The sequence below is a fragment of the Ranitomeya imitator genome, chromosome 1 (genome assembly GCF_032444005.1).
Source record: "Ranitomeya imitator isolate aRanImi1 chromosome 1, aRanImi1.pri, whole genome shotgun sequence".
In the NCBI taxonomy this organism is placed as follows: Eukaryota; Metazoa; Chordata; class Amphibia; order Anura; family Dendrobatidae; genus Ranitomeya; species Ranitomeya imitator.
Window position 1 is genome coordinate 1173704581 of NC_091282.1, and position 15780 is coordinate 1173720360.

Here is a 15780-nt window from a genome sequence, read left to right on the forward strand (position 1 = left end):
CACATTCATACATATCAAATGGTCCTGAAAAAGCAGAACGTGCCTGTATTAGTAAATCAAAAAGCATCACTTTCTCACCCTGTAAAGCCAAAAAATAAACATGCAGGACTAACTCTTTAGGCTATGTGCACACATTCAGGATTTTTCGCGTTTTTCTTTTAGCGTTTTTTTGGCCGGTTTCTGCTAAAAAAAAACATCTTTCATTAAGCATCCCATCATTTTAATGCATTCCGCAATTTTTGTGCACATGCTGCGTTTTTTCCGCGAAAAAAAGCATTGCAATAAAAAATGCAACATGTTCATTAATTTTGTGGATTTTTCGCGTTTTTGCCGCTGTATTATTGCATTGGGGAGCTCCGGAAAAATCTGCAAAGAAAAAAAAAAAAAAAAAACGAGCAAATTTCCTGCAGAAAAAGTCCGGTTTTGTTCAGGAAAATTCTGCTGACATTCCTGTACGTGTGCACATAGCCTAAAGTACCATTCCAGTATGGGTTTTCGCTCACCCAACACGGACAGAATGGCCCTGGTTTTCCCACCCTCAATTGGACAGCCTCTTGGACACGCATGATCCTCAGTTTGGGTCTAAATTTGGCCTGAACGTCTTAGCTGTGACGGAACAACCCCTTCAAAAATAATACTGTGCGGCATAGTGGTTTCTTTCTTGCCAGAGGACATTGTTTTGGCATTTGTTAGGTGCACGGAGGTCTATGAACGCGTCAAACGTTTACATCCAGGAATATATCTGACATTTAGATGCAAACTCGGCTTTGGGAAAATGGCCGCCGCGATCTCTAATGCGCACGCGCGGCATCCCGCGGCCATTTTCCTGAAGCCCCGTGCAGCAGAGCACTCGATCTGCGCACGCGCGGCCCCAGGAAGATGGCCGCCCCCACCGACGAAAGGGATGACAGCGCAGATCGCGCGCTGTGTCTTCACCACTACGCCACCAACGTAAAGCTGAGGAAGAACCAGCGATGTCACCACGCCCTCCCGACCTGACCAGCCTGATTGACAGGCGAAAACGGCGACTTTGGTAAGTTATTTCTCAGCATACATGGGGAATCGGGGTACACTACATACACTATAGGAACACACAGCGCAGGCCCTATTTAACAGTATTTATAGCTCAATCTCAAAAAACGGGGTGACAGGTTCCCTTTAAAATTTAAACCAATTGTAGGCTATTTGATTGCAGCAAGGAAATTCAAGAAGAAATATTTGGGAAAACCTCAACTACTGGACTATGCTATAGTAAGCACAGTGGAGAATCTAGAATGGTTTGGCTCGTTCGTTGTATTTCCTAGTGATTTCTCTGAGACTCTGAACAATTAAGAACCATCGAGCATCTGACTGTCTTTTATAAGATTGCTTACCTGTGTGACTGGGGGTTTTATTATTTGCGTAAATAGAATATTTACTCCTTTACTCACATTGCACATCTCTCCCTTTGTGCTTTGCTGCCCTAAATTTGGAGCATGACATTTCATTAGTCTGTGATTTTATGTGATTGGGATAGCACAGATACAGTATTTCTTCTGTAATATATGCTGAAGGCAGAGCCCGGGGGTCTCTCATGTCTTTGTAACAAAATACTAGACTTCACTCTATAGTAATAGGGTAATTCAGCTTTGGAAGTAGTATTTTTTTCTTTTCCCAGTATGCTATTGTACTTTGCAGTTTCGGTAATTATTACACACACTAAAAAGTGTCTTGGTTGGCTGGCTATTATTTGTATCTAGCATCTGGAAAGATTTAGAGAAAACATACTATTTTAGTTTAAGACCAAATTGTGGCTTTCATTCCAGATCTCCAGAATGTGCAGTTTCAGCGCCGTGAGGGGAGTATGAGAAATATCTGCCATTTATCCTACATACAGCACTGACAAGAGCTCATTGTTTTTGGCCACTACGTTTTTCAGACCCGGTCTAGGCCTCCTTCACAGATCGTATAATACCGGGGTCATCAGTGTTTTGGATCAGTGATCCGTACGTTTTTTTCTCTCAAATATCTCGTAACAAAAATCAATTTGAAAGCTTCTCCTGTACTTTGCAATGTTAAACACGTACAACACATGGATGTCACACGGATGTGCTGTACGTGTTTTACACTGACCCAAAGACTTGTATTGGCCATCGTCCTCTGTGCTTCTTGTAGCAAACGGTCATGTCTCCGTGTGGTTTGCACAGACGCTGTCAGGACCACAGTCCGTGCAAACACATGGACATGTTCGTAGCAGCATAGTTTATATGGGTGCTTGTGGTATCCAGGGCTGTGGAGTCAGTAAGCCAAACCTCCGACTCCTCGATTTCCATGACACCGACCAAAATGGGCTCCGACTCCGACTTGACAGCCCTGGACTGGTATCTGTAAAAAAAAATAAATAAAAATAAAATAAATTAAATAAAAAAAAAAATAAATAAACTGATGCTACATGTACTGCAAGCAGACCTGTGAAGGGGGCCTTAGCCAGTCTTAAACTTCGCAAAAGGGAATTTGTCGACAAATATGTATTGTAAAGGGACTGTTCAATGCGGCTGAATGGATTGGTGAATTGTATCTAGCCTAGACTGCTGAGCGAATCCTCCCCCAGAAGCTGCTACAATGTCACGTTTTGCAGTCACCATACTGTATACAGAGGTGTCCTTTCTTTTACCTCTTTACGAGGCAATATGCTGCTGTTTTAGGCGCTTCCACAAGAGATGAGCAAATCGCTTGGAGTCAAATTAAATTACTTTTCTAATTGTGCAAATCCAGCTAAATTTTAGCCATCTGTCCATTCATAAGGACTCAAAATTGGTTAAAAAAAATCCTCTCCTTATCTGTGCAGTTCACCGCTTGGTTGGGCTGGTGTCATCACGCACAGGCCACCCACCAATCTTCGGCACCAACTCGGCTTTGAGCTAAACTTGTGACGATACAGCAGTATTTTAACATATTTTGTATTTTAACATATTTATTAATGACCTTGTAGGGGGCATTCAGAGTAGAGTTTCAATATTTGCAGATGACACTAAACTCTGCAGGGTAATCAATACAGAGGAGGACAATTTTATATTACAGGATGATTTATGTAAACTAGAAGCTTGGGCTGATAAATGGCAAATGAGCTTTAATGGGGATAAATGTAAGGTCATGCACTTGGGTAGAAGTAATAAGTTGTATAATTATGTGCTTAATTCTAAAACTCTGGGCAAAACCGTCAATGAAAAAGACCTGGGTGTATGGGTGGATGACAAACTCATGTTCAGTGGCCAGTGTCAGGCAGCGGCTACAAAGGCAAATAAAATAATGGGAGGCATTAAAAGAGGCATAGATGCTCATGAGGAGAACATAATTTTATCTCTATACAAGTCACTAGTTCGACCACACTTAGAATACTGTGCACAGTTCTGGTCTCTGGTGTATAAGAAAGACATAGCTGAACTGGAGCGGGTGCAGAGAAGAGCGACCAAGGTTATTAGAGGACTGGGGGGTCTGCAATACCAAGATAGGTTATTACACTAGGGGCTATTTAGTTTGGAAAAACGAAGACTAAGGGGTGATCTTATGTTAATGTATAAATATATGAGGGGACAGTACAAAGACCTTTCTGATGATCTTTTTAATCATAGACCTGAGCCAGGGACAAGGGGGCATCCTCTGCGTTTGGAGGAAAAAAGGTTTAAGCATAATAACAGACGCGGATTCTTTACTGTAAGGCTGTGTGCACACGTTTTTTCCCGATAAAAACGCTATAAAACCGCCAAAAAAAACACATACAATAAGCATCCCATCATTTAGAATGAATTCTGCATGTTTTATGCACATGATGCGGTTTTTCCTGCGAAAAAAACGCATCGCGGTAAAAACCGCAGCATGTTCATTAATTTTCCGTTTTCTTTTTTTGCGGATTTCCCACTCCAAAATGCATTGAGAAGTGTCCGGAAAAAAACGCGGCAAAAACGCATGCGGTTTTCTTGCGGATTTCTTGCAGAAAATGTCTGGAATTCTCAGGAATTTTCTGCGAGAAATCCTGAACATGTGCACATAGCCTAAGAGCAATGAGACTATGGAACTCTCTGCCGTATGATGTTGTAATGAGTGATTCATTACTTAAATTTAAGAGGGGACTGGATACATTTCTGGAAAAGTATAAGGCTAGGGTCACATTGCGTTAGTGCAATCCGTTTAGCGCTAGCGGATTGCGCTAACACAATGTTTTTTATGGGGCCGCGTTCGGGGTCGCGGTAACGTCCCCGCTCTCGCAGATCCCCGATCTGCGAGAGCGGGGAACGGACCGCGGGCGCGCCTCGGACGCTGCAAGCAGCGTCCGCGGCGCGGCAGGAATCTCCGGCGCGTCGCTAGCGCGTGCCGAACATGGCACGCGCTAGTGTAGCGCATTCCCATTAGCGTGAATGGGCGCGTTAACGGCCGCGTTGCACGGCGTTAATTTCGCCGTGCAACGCTGTCCGTTTAACGCGGTCCCATAACGCAATGGAAACCCAGCCTAATGTTACAGGGTATACACTAGATTCCTTGATAGGATGTCGATCCTGGGAACTAGTCTGATTGCCGTATGTGGAGTCGGGAAGGAATTTTTTTCCCCAATGTGGAGCTTACTCTTTGCCACATGGGTTTTTTTTGCCTTCCTCTGGATCAACATGTTAGGGCATGTTAGGTTAGGCTACGGGTTGAACTAGATGGACTTATAGTCTTCCTTCAAACTTAACCCCTTTCTGACCTCGGACGGAATAGTACGTCCGAGGTCAGATCCCCTGCTTTGATGCAGGGCTCCGCGGTGAGCCCGCATCAAAGCCAGGACATGTCAGCTGTTTTGAACAGCTGACATGTGCCCGTAATAGGCGCGGGCAGAATCGCGATCTGCCCGCACCTATTAACTAGTTAAATGCCGCTGTCAAACGCAGACAGCGGCATTTAACTACCGCTTCCGGCCGGGCAGCCGGAAATGATCGCATCGCTGACCCCGTCACATGATCGGAGGTCGGCGATGCTTCAGAATAGTAACCATAGAGGTCCTTGAGACCTCTATGGTTACTGATCAACGGCAGCTGTGAGCGCCACCCTGTGGACGGCGCTCACAGCACACCCGCAATTCTGCTGCATAGCAGCGATCTGATGATCGCTGCTATGTAGCAGAGCCGATCGTGCTATGCCTGCTTCTAGCCTCCCATGGAGGCTATTGAATCATGGCAAAAGTAAAAGAAAAATGTGAAAAAAATAAGTTTAAATCACCCCCCTTTCACCCCAATCAAAATAAATGAATTAAAAAAAAAAATCAAATCTACACATATTTGGTATCGCCGCGCTCAGAATCGCCCGATCTATCAATTAAAAAAAAGCATTAACCTGATCACTAAACGGCGTAGCGAGAAAAAATGCGAAACGCCAGAATTGCGTTTTTTTGGTCGCCGCGACATTGCATTAAAATGCAATAACGGGCGATCAAAAGAACGTATCTGCACCAAAATGCTATCATTAAAAACGTCATCTCAGCACGCAAAAAATAAGCCCTCAACCGACCCCAGATCACGAAAAATGGAGACGCTACGAGTATCGAAAATGGCGCGTTTTTTTTTTTTTTTAGCAAAGTTTGGAATTTTTTTTCACCACTTAGGTAAAAAATAACCTAGTCATGTTAGGTGTCTATGAACTCGTAATGACCTGGAGAATCATAATGTCAGGTCAGTTTTAGCATTTAGTGAACCTAGCAAAAAAGCCAAACAAAAAATACTTGGAATTTTTTTCCTGTTTTCTAGTACTCGACATGCTAAAACCAATGATGTCGTTCAAAAGTACAACTCGTCCTGCAAAAAATAAGCCCTAACATGGCCAAATTGACAGAAAAATAAAAAAGTTATGGCTCTGGGAAGGAGGGGAGTGAAAAACGAACACGGAAAAACGAAAAATCCCAAGGTCATGAAGGGGTTAATAACTATGTAACTATGTATATAGGTGGGTATGCGGCCCTCTCGAAGGATTGGGTGCTCAAGAAGGGTTCGATATCGATGCTTGGCACTCTAAAGTGTCTCAAATTTTTTTTCAAGCATTCCAAAGGAAGCCCCCGACATTTTGGCCTTATGGCCCTTCATCAGCCACTGATTGGAGCAAGCGCAATGAAGTATTGTGTTAGGTGTCTGCGCTATAGAATTTCTAGCTGCGTCCCCCTGATATACCCAGCACCAGGCGATGCAGCTCACGGTTCCATAGTGCGGGCGCCTTACCAGATATCTTTTGTTGCAATCTTTGATGAAGGCCCATGTCATAGCGCCGAAACGTCATTGATTTTCTTTTGGATTGCCTGAATAAAGATTTGTAAAGGTACCGTCACACTGAATGATATCGCTAGCGATCTGTGACGTTGCAGCGTCCTGGCTAGCGATATCGTTCAGTTTGACACGCAGCAGCGATCAGGATCCTGCTGTGATGTCGTTGGTCGCTGCAGAAAGTCCAGCACTTTATTTCGTCGCTGGACTCCCTGCAGACATCGCTAAATCGCCGTGTGTGACGCCGATTCAGCGATGTCTTCACTGGTAACTAGGGTAAACATCGGGTTACTAGGCGCAGGGCCGTGCTTAGTAACCCGATGTTTACCCTGGTTACCAGCGTAAAAGTTAAGAAAAAACAAACACTACTTACTTACCTTCCGGTGTCTGTCCCCGGCGCTCTGCTTCTCTGCTCTGGCTGTGAGAGCCGGCCAGCCGGAAAGCACAGCGGTGACGTCACCGCTCTGCTTTCCGGCCGCTGTGCTCAGTCAGTGCAGGAAAGCACAGCGCCGGGGACAGACAGCGGAAGGTAAGTATGAAGCGTTTGTTTTTTTTTACTTTTACGATGGTAACCAGGGTAAACATCGGGTTACTAAGTGCGGCCCTGCGCTTAGTAACCCGATGTTTACCCTGGTTACCGGCATCGTTGGTCGCTGGAGAGCGGTCTGTGTGACAGCTCTCCAGTGACCAAACAGCGACGCTGCAGCGATCCGGATCGTTGTCGGTATTGCTGCAGCGTCGCTGAGTGTGAAGGTACCTTTACTCTATTTGCAGTGCAGGAAATAAAATCAAATATTTTTGTCAGTAGATTGGGTGTACAACTTTGTATATACTTTTTTATTAATCTCTATTTTCGGCACTTTTATTTGCTTTGAAAGCCCATGTCAGCAGCATGTTGTTTTTTTTTTTTTTTTTGTTTTGTTTTGTTTTTCCTGCCTTGTAGTAAAATAAACATTCTGAGTACTTGCTGATGAAAGCCTGGATTATATAGCTATTCGGACATAGACCTGATGAGGCCTGTGTGCTTACTGTGAATATCGAAGATCAAATTCATAACGTATGTGGAGTTTTTTTTGGAAAACCGATAGCTCCTGTATATACAACGGCACATCTAAGAAACCTTTTCATGCATCTGTTATTTCCTTTTATTTCATTTCACAAATTGACAGAAGGTAATTTTAACCTGCTGAATGTATAGCGGTATTAAGAAATGTTCTGATTCCATGGAAACAGTATTTGTGTCATATACATTATTCATCAGTTACTATGGAAACGCAAGTGATAAGTGGTCAGTTGCTTACAAGTTTAATAGAACAGTACATAAAACGAAATCTGTATCGGAGAGACCGTGTGACGCTCTTTATTCTCCATAAATTAGATTTTGCAGGCATGTGTCATTGTTGGTGAGCTGTGCCTTTATAGTCCTCTTTTTGTATGTTGGTAGGTTTCTTAGTTGATTCTTAAGTGGTTTCAGTTTTGTCTTTATCAAGCTTATTCTTATAAGGATAACAATAAAACTATAGTCTATTCCAATTTTTAACTCACCAATGTTCACCAGTACGGGAGACCTTTTTTTCTTTTCCGTCCTCCGTTCTTCCACAATCACAAGAACCTTAAAATGGGTCAGCTGGTTATGCATGTGCCCCACCGCTCCATTCATGGTCTGTGAGGGTTGGTGATGGTTAAGGCCACTGCTCAGAGCTTTATTTCCCAGTGCTATAGACTGTGCAAGATAAATTGACATTCTGCGGTCTGGAAAGACGCGCCGCATGTCCGTCTCCACAGGTGATCCTCGAGTGTCTGTGCATGTATAGTGAATACAAATTTTTTAAAAAACTGACCGTCACATCCAAACACAGAATAAGTGTGAACAGGTGCTGAACCTAGAGTCACCAACTCGTATAAAGTCAAATAAATAAGGCAGCACATTGCGGCGCTAAAACATGCAAACATGAAAATTGAACTGCATTACTTCACTAGAAATATGAAAAAATGAGAGCGTTTCGTGCATAAATTGGCCAATTTATGTGTACCTGGTAGCTACATTAGGGCATCTCTCTTATACCAGGTCCTACACTTGCCTTTCCTCGCTGAGAATAAATGTCTTCATCTGAATGGGTGATCTGAATCTAATTTTTTTATGTGTTGGCACCCTTAGAATTGTTCCAGAAAATGAAGAATTTCTCCCAGAAAATTATTGCAATTGCATGTTTTTGTAAACATGTTTATTTCCTTTATATTAGAACAACACTCAAAATTCAAACTGGGCAGAATTTCACACAACCCCAAAAAATGGGCAGGACAAAATTATTGGCACCCTCAACTTAATATTTAGTTGCACACCCTTTGATTGCAGTTGTTTATTCCAATCACTTTTAAGAACCATCAACAAGCTTCTAACATGTCTTAACTGAAGTTTTGGCCCACTCTTCTTTTTCATACTGCTCCAGATCTCCCATAATTGAAGGATGCCTTCTCTCAACAGCAATTTTAACATCTCTCCACAGGTGTTCAATTGGATTTAGATCCGGACTCACTGCTGGACACTTCAGAACTCTCTAGCGATTTGTTTCCATCCATTTGAGTGCTTTTTGAAGTATTTTGGGGGTCATTGTCTTGCCAGAAAACCCATGACTTAGGATGCAAACCACACTTTGACACTGGGCACTACATTGCGACCCAAAATCCTTTGTCAATTTTCACATTTCATGATTCCTTCCATACAGTCAAAGCACCCAGTGCCAGAGTCAGCAAAACAACCCCAAAACCTCTTTAAACCTCCACCATATTTGACTGTTAGTACGGTGTTCTTTTCTTTGGATGCCTCCATTATGTTTTCGGTAAACAGTAGAATGATGTGCTTTACCAAAAAACACTATCTTGGTCTCCTCTGTCCACAAGACTTTCCCAGAAGGATTTTGGCAAACTGCAGTCTAGCTTTTTTTTTTTTTGTGTGTGTGTCAGCAGTGGGGTCCTCCTGGATCTCCTGCCACACTGTTTCATTTCAATCAAATGTTGACAGACAATTTGTGCTGATAAGCCTGCAGGACAGCTTGAATTTCTTTGGAACTTGATTGGGGCTGCTTAGCCACCATCCGGACTATCCTGTGTTACAACCTTTCATTAATTCTTCTCTGCCATCCACATCCAGGGAAATTAGCTACAGTGCCATGGGTTATAAACTTCATTATGTTGGGCGCTGTGGACAAAAAAAAAAAGCTCTGGAGTTGGACTTGTAACGTTTGAAATGAGATTATTGATATTTTTCAACAATTTTGGTTCTCAAGTCCTCAGTTCTTTCTGTTCTCCATGCTTAATGTCACACACCCAGAAACACAATGTAAAGATTGAGTCAACTTCGCCCCTTTTTACCTGGTTTCCTTATGATTTTCATATTGCTTACATTTTTGGAAAGGTGCCAACAATTTTTTGTCCAGCCCATTCTTGGGGTTTGGAGTGAAATTCTGTCTGAATTTGCCTTTTTTTTTTTTTCCCCGTTTCTTGTTGTGTTCCTATATATATATATATATATATATATATATGTATGTATGTATGTATGTATGTATGTATGTATGTATGTATGTATGTATGTATGTATGTATATATGTATATATGTATATATACATATATACATATATACATATGTACATATATACATATATACATATATACATATATACATATATACATATATACATATATACATATATACATATATATACATATATACATATACATATATACACACACACACACACACACACACACACACACACACACACACACACACACACACACACACACACACAATAAATGTGTATAACAACATGTGCAATTGCAACAATTTTCTGGGAGAAATACTTCAATTTCTGGAACAATTTTTCAAGGGTGCCATCACTTAGGTCATGACTGAGTCTATCATGTAACTTTTATTTGCGCTATCTAGAGAAAAATGAACACATTGAAAAGTAGATGGTGGGTGCAAAGCCTCCCAAATGTCCAGTTGTAAGGTAAATCTAAAAAGCAGGCAGCACTCCAAATTGTGCAAAGAAAAAAGTGGACTTTCATTAGCCCATGTGGCAGGGCGATGGTTTAATTAGAAAGAACCCTTTTCACGGTATTCCTAGGTCTGTGTGATGGGATGAGGTCTATGGGGTCATGAGTGATGTGACGTGAACATGATCTCTGCAGATAATGACACGGATCTCTGCTCTCACCTCCAATGCTGGGATGAATGACAGATCGGCGGGTTTGCAGGGGCTGGGCACTGAGGCCGGGGGTGATGCTACCTCTGGCTCTAAGCTTAGAATAAATGCCCAGTAAGCTGCCTGGTCCGCAAGAGGAGCATGTAAGCAAACTGGGTGCAGGGAGTGAAATGCGCTTCAGGAGAAACAAAAGGTAGAAACAAAAAAAATAATAAAAAGGAGTGTTGTGTTCAATACAGCACAGATGAGATATCTATCTATTTAGAAGTGTCTATTATGCCAAATTGCTCCTAATTTATCCTAACTCTTATGATTGCATCCCATAATTTTTGGGTGGACCAGTCAGTTCACTAGGAGGCTGGCAGCTCTGTAGACCTATCAGGTTTATTGCGTGTAAACATATACCTATAAAACAACTGTGTAGCATCTTATCTTAGAATTTTTTGTTGTGCTGTTACCCTGCTCTTCCTACTGGAAACATAAATGTATTGATAACTGGGTGTTTTGCCATTGATCGTCAGCAGTGGGTCTTTACACAGTCAGTCTATAGCCTTATAACAAGGATGATGGTAACAAAACACACACACACACACACACACACACACACACACACACACACACACACACACACACACACACACACACACACACACCTTCCCCTCGGAGGACCAGCACAGCGAACAGTTCTGATAATGGATGGTCCATGGAGAATACATGCTCAAAAACAGACCCATCAGGAGAGCTATTCGGGGCCTGAATCTGAGAAGCAGAAAACCATAAACCAGTCTCTACAACCAGTCTAGATTTATTACCAGTAATAGGTTTGTACAGCAAGTTAGAAAAAACAAACAATGAAGCAATTCTTAAGCTTCCATTCAATTTCTGCCCAGCCACCTACATGTCTTTTTCATGAGTTCATCCCTAAAAATGTCAACTTTTTTCTAGGACTGTTTGTAATTTTTCTTGATAAGGGTACCTGCCAATCCCAACGTATTTTTCTTTTCCAGGTTTCGAGAGCATTCTAGAAGGGCTGTATGGACCAGGATTACGTAAAGACCTCAGTTTATTTGATGGTAAGTAATCGCTCCCCTCCACTCTTTACAAACACAAGAAATAAACCAGTAGGTCTAAGGCTATGTGCACACGTTCAGGAAAGTTTGCAGAATTTGCCTGCGCAAATCCGGACTTTCTTTGGAACTCCGCTCCAGTTTTTTTCGCATTTTTTGCAAATTTTTCCAGAGGTTCACAATGTAATAATATAGCGGCAAATCCGCAAAATTAATGAACATGCTGCATTTTTTTTTCCGCAATGCATTTTTTTCTGAAAAAAAACAAAACAAAACACAACATGGGCCCAAAAATTGCGGAATGCATTGAAATTGATGGGATGCTTAATGTAAGCGTTTTCTAAGTGTTTTTGCAGCGGAAAACCGCCCAAAAAAACACACAAGATCCGGAACCTGTGCACATAGCCTAATAGTCATCTTGGTTACACAGATGCACAGTAGATGCTTTTCTATGTATTTTTTTTTCCGGTGTCCATCCTTATAGCAAAGAGCCGTCTCTGCTGCACTTTACTATGGTTTAATAGGTAATATGTAGACACATGCTGGCCTTCAGGATCGGCAGCTAAAGCAGAGTCTTCTCTTGACTCTGGAGAATGGGGGGTCCAGGATTTATGACAACAGTAAAGTATATATGTTTGAGTAAGAGCAGATGCAGCGTGCACTCTTTTTTGTTTTTATCAGGTGGTAAGAAAAGCAACAGCTAAGTACAATGCCGCCTGTATCACAGGATGTTGCGAACAATAGATTTGTTGATATCTGACCTCTATACTTATATCCGGAAGGACTTTAGCGGACGAGTGTTCATCTCCCTTGGGTGCGATCTAGCAGATTACAATGTAAGGGATAAAGGCTAGTGCATGATCGAACTAACTTGTGTCAGTGAAGCACTGACAGTATGCTTTAGACCTGCAAAGTCAAAGTCCCGTAGTGGGACAAAGTAAAAAAAAAAAAATATATATAATATATGTATAATACATACATACATACATACATACATACATACATACATACATACATGCTGAAGAGCCCGGCGTTGCCTGGGCATAGTAAATATCTGTGTTTAGTTATAGCACCTCACTTCTCTCATTTTCCCCCTCAAATCTTTCATTTTATCCCTCACACCTCTCATTCCCCCTAACACTTGTCATTTCTACCTCACATCTGTCATTTTCCGATCACTCCACTATTTTCCCTCAGTCCTCTCATTTTGCACTCACACCCCTCATTTTCACCTCAGTATATACATGTTTGTCCTCTCCCTTATATATGGTATACACCTGTGTCATCTCCCCTGTATATAGTATATACCTGTATGTCATCTCCTATATCTAGTATATACCTGTATGTCATCTCCTGTATATAGTATATACGTGTGTCATCTCCCCTGTATATAGTATATATCTGTGTCATCTCCTCCTGTATATAGTATATACCTGTATGTCATCTCCTCCTATATATAGCATATACCTGTATGTCGTCATCTCTTGTATATAGTATATACCTGTGTCATCTCCTGTATATAGTATGTACCTGTATGTCATCTCCTCCTCTATATAGTATATACCTGTCATCTCCTGTATATAGTATATATCTGTGTGTCATCTCTCCTGTATATAGTATATATCTATGTCATCTCCTCCTGTATTAGACCTCGTTCACACGTTATTTGCTCAGTTTTTTTACCTCAGTATTTGTAAGCTAAATTGGCGGCCTGATAAATCCCCAGCCAACAGGAAGCCCTCCCCCTGGCAGTATATATTAGCTTACACATAATAAACAGGTCATGTGACTGACAGCTGGCGTATTTCCTATATGGTACATTTGTTGCTCTTGTAGTTTGTCTGCTTATTAATCAGATTTTTATTTTTGAAGGATAATACCAGACTTGTGTGTGTTTTAGGGCGAGTTTCATTTGTCAAGTTGTGTGTGTTGAGTTGTGTGTGGCGACATGCATGTGGCGACTTTTGTGAGATGAGTTGTGTGTGGCAACATGCGTGTAGCAACTTTTTGTGTGTCGAGTTGCATGTGACAGGTTAGTGTAGCAAGTTTTGTGCAGCAAGTTTTGTGCATAGAGAGTTTTGCACATGGCGAGTTTTATGTGTGGTGCCTTTTGAGTATGTTCAAGTTTTGTTTGAGACAACTTTTGCATGTGTTGCAACTTTTGTGCATGTGGCAATTTTTCAGCGGGTGCAAGTTTTGCGTGAGCCTAGTTTTGCATGTGGCGAGTTTTGAGCGGTGACTTTGTGTTTCGACTTTTATGTGGCGAGGTTGGTGTATGTGTGGTGAAATGTGTGCTGAGGGTGGTATATGTGTTCAAGCACGTGGTAGTGTGTGGCGCATTTTGTGTGTGTTCATATCCCCGTGTGTGGTGAGTATCCCATGTCGGGGCCCCACCTTAGCAACTGTACGGTATATACTCTTTGGCGCCATCTCTCTTTCTTTAAGTCCCCCTTGTTCACATCTGGCAGCTGTCAATTTGCCTCCAACACTTTTCCTTTCACTTTTTCCCCATTATGTAGATAGGGGCAAAATTGTTTGGTGAATTGGAACGCGCGGGGTTAAAATTTCGCCTCACAATATAGCCTATGACGCTCTCGGGGTCCAGACGTGTGACTGTGCAAAATTTTGTGGCTGTAGCTGCGACGGTGCAGATGCCAATCCCGGACACACACACACACACACGTACACACACACACACACACACGCACACACACACACACACACACACACACACACACACACACACACACACACACACACACACACACACACACACACACATTCAGCTTTATATAGTAGATATATATATATTTAATTTTTTTTTTTTCTCACATAATAAAGTTTATACCCAGAAATCATTATGAAAAAAAAAAAATATACAAAAGTACGCGTTTGGTATCGCAGTGTCCGGAACGACCCGCCCTATAAAAATGTCAGTTAGCACCTTCAGTTAACATCGTAAAAAAAAAATAACGCATAGTTTTTTGCCTTTTTTTATTCATCATACCACCGAACAAAAAGGGGAATAAAACTTGATCAAAAAGGCAAATATAAATACAGCTGAAAAACATCATCTTGTCCCCCCAAAAAAGTCATGCTGCTCCATCAGCGAAAAAATAAGTTATAGCTTTTAGAATAAAGCGATACAAAAGAACTTTTCTATAAAATAGATTGTGTAAAAGCGCCCAAACATAAAAAAAAATATAAATGTGGTGTCGCTGCAATCGCACTGACTTGATGACTAAAGCTTTCTCACTTCAACCACACCAAATTCGTGAACTGATGGTTTTTGTTCATTCTGACTCCCAATAATTGGAATAGAAAGCTATCAAAAAAATGTAATTTGTCCAAAAATAGAAAAATTAGAGCTCTTAAAATATGTGGAGATGTAAAAACTAGTTTTTGAGAAGGCTTATTTGAGTGTGTTTTAGTGTTGCAGCAGCCAAACCAAAAAAAAAAAAAACCTACCGTATATACTCATGTATAGGCAGAATTTTTCAGCACATTTTTTTTTTTCTTGTGCTGAAAACACCCCCCTCGGCTTATACAGGAGTCACAGTTCAGAAAGCTGGCAGGGGGAGCAGCGAGTCAGAGGCAGGAGCCGGTGGCTGTGGCTAAAACCTGTGCCGCTGCTGTAATAGCGCACTGTGCCAGCCGCAGCCGCTGGCACTGAGTCTCGTTCCAGCCGCTGGCACCTGCAGCTCTTCCTGCTGAGCGATCACGTGGCCCCGCTCATTAATGTAATGAATATGCACTGGTCTCCACTCCTGTAGGCGTGCAGTGCATATTCATTACCTTAACGAACAGTACCACATGATCGCTCGGCAGGAAGAGCTGCAGGCAGGTGCCCTAAAGATATGCAGTGCCAGCACCCAGGGGGCGCAGGTATGTGAGTAGGATGTTTTGTTTAGTTTTTTCCAATAGGAAACATGCAAACAGGGATAGGGGGATAAGCTTACAATGACAGGGACAGGGGAGGCATGCATACAATGAAAGATACAGGGGGAACCATGCATACCAGGACAGGGATGAGGGGACAATGCATAAAGGCTTATACTTGAGTCAATAAGCTTACCCAATTTTCTGTGGCTAGAGTAGGCGCCTCGGCTTATACTGGGGTCTGCTTATACTCGAGTATATACTGTATTTAAATCTGGTATTGCTTATACCACACGAGAAACGGTGTAAAAAAATAAATGACAAATTATTCACTTAGCTAAACCTAAAAACCTGTTAAATCTTTCG

General features: G+C 41.9%; 1 protein-coding gene across 2 annotated transcripts in view; it reads left to right on the plus strand.

The window, feature by feature from the left end:
- The window catches only part of LCORL (ligand dependent nuclear receptor corepressor like), a 159417-nt gene that overhangs the window by 63444 nt on the left and 80193 nt on the right, over nucleotides 1-15780 (plus strand). For both annotated transcript variants that reach the window (XM_069744690.1, XM_069744691.1), the window contains exon 2: nucleotides 11476-11541. In XM_069744690.1, the coding sequence (XP_069600791.1) occupies nucleotides 11476-11541 (66 nt within the window). The remainder of the gene's footprint in view (nucleotides 1-11475; nucleotides 11542-15780) is intronic.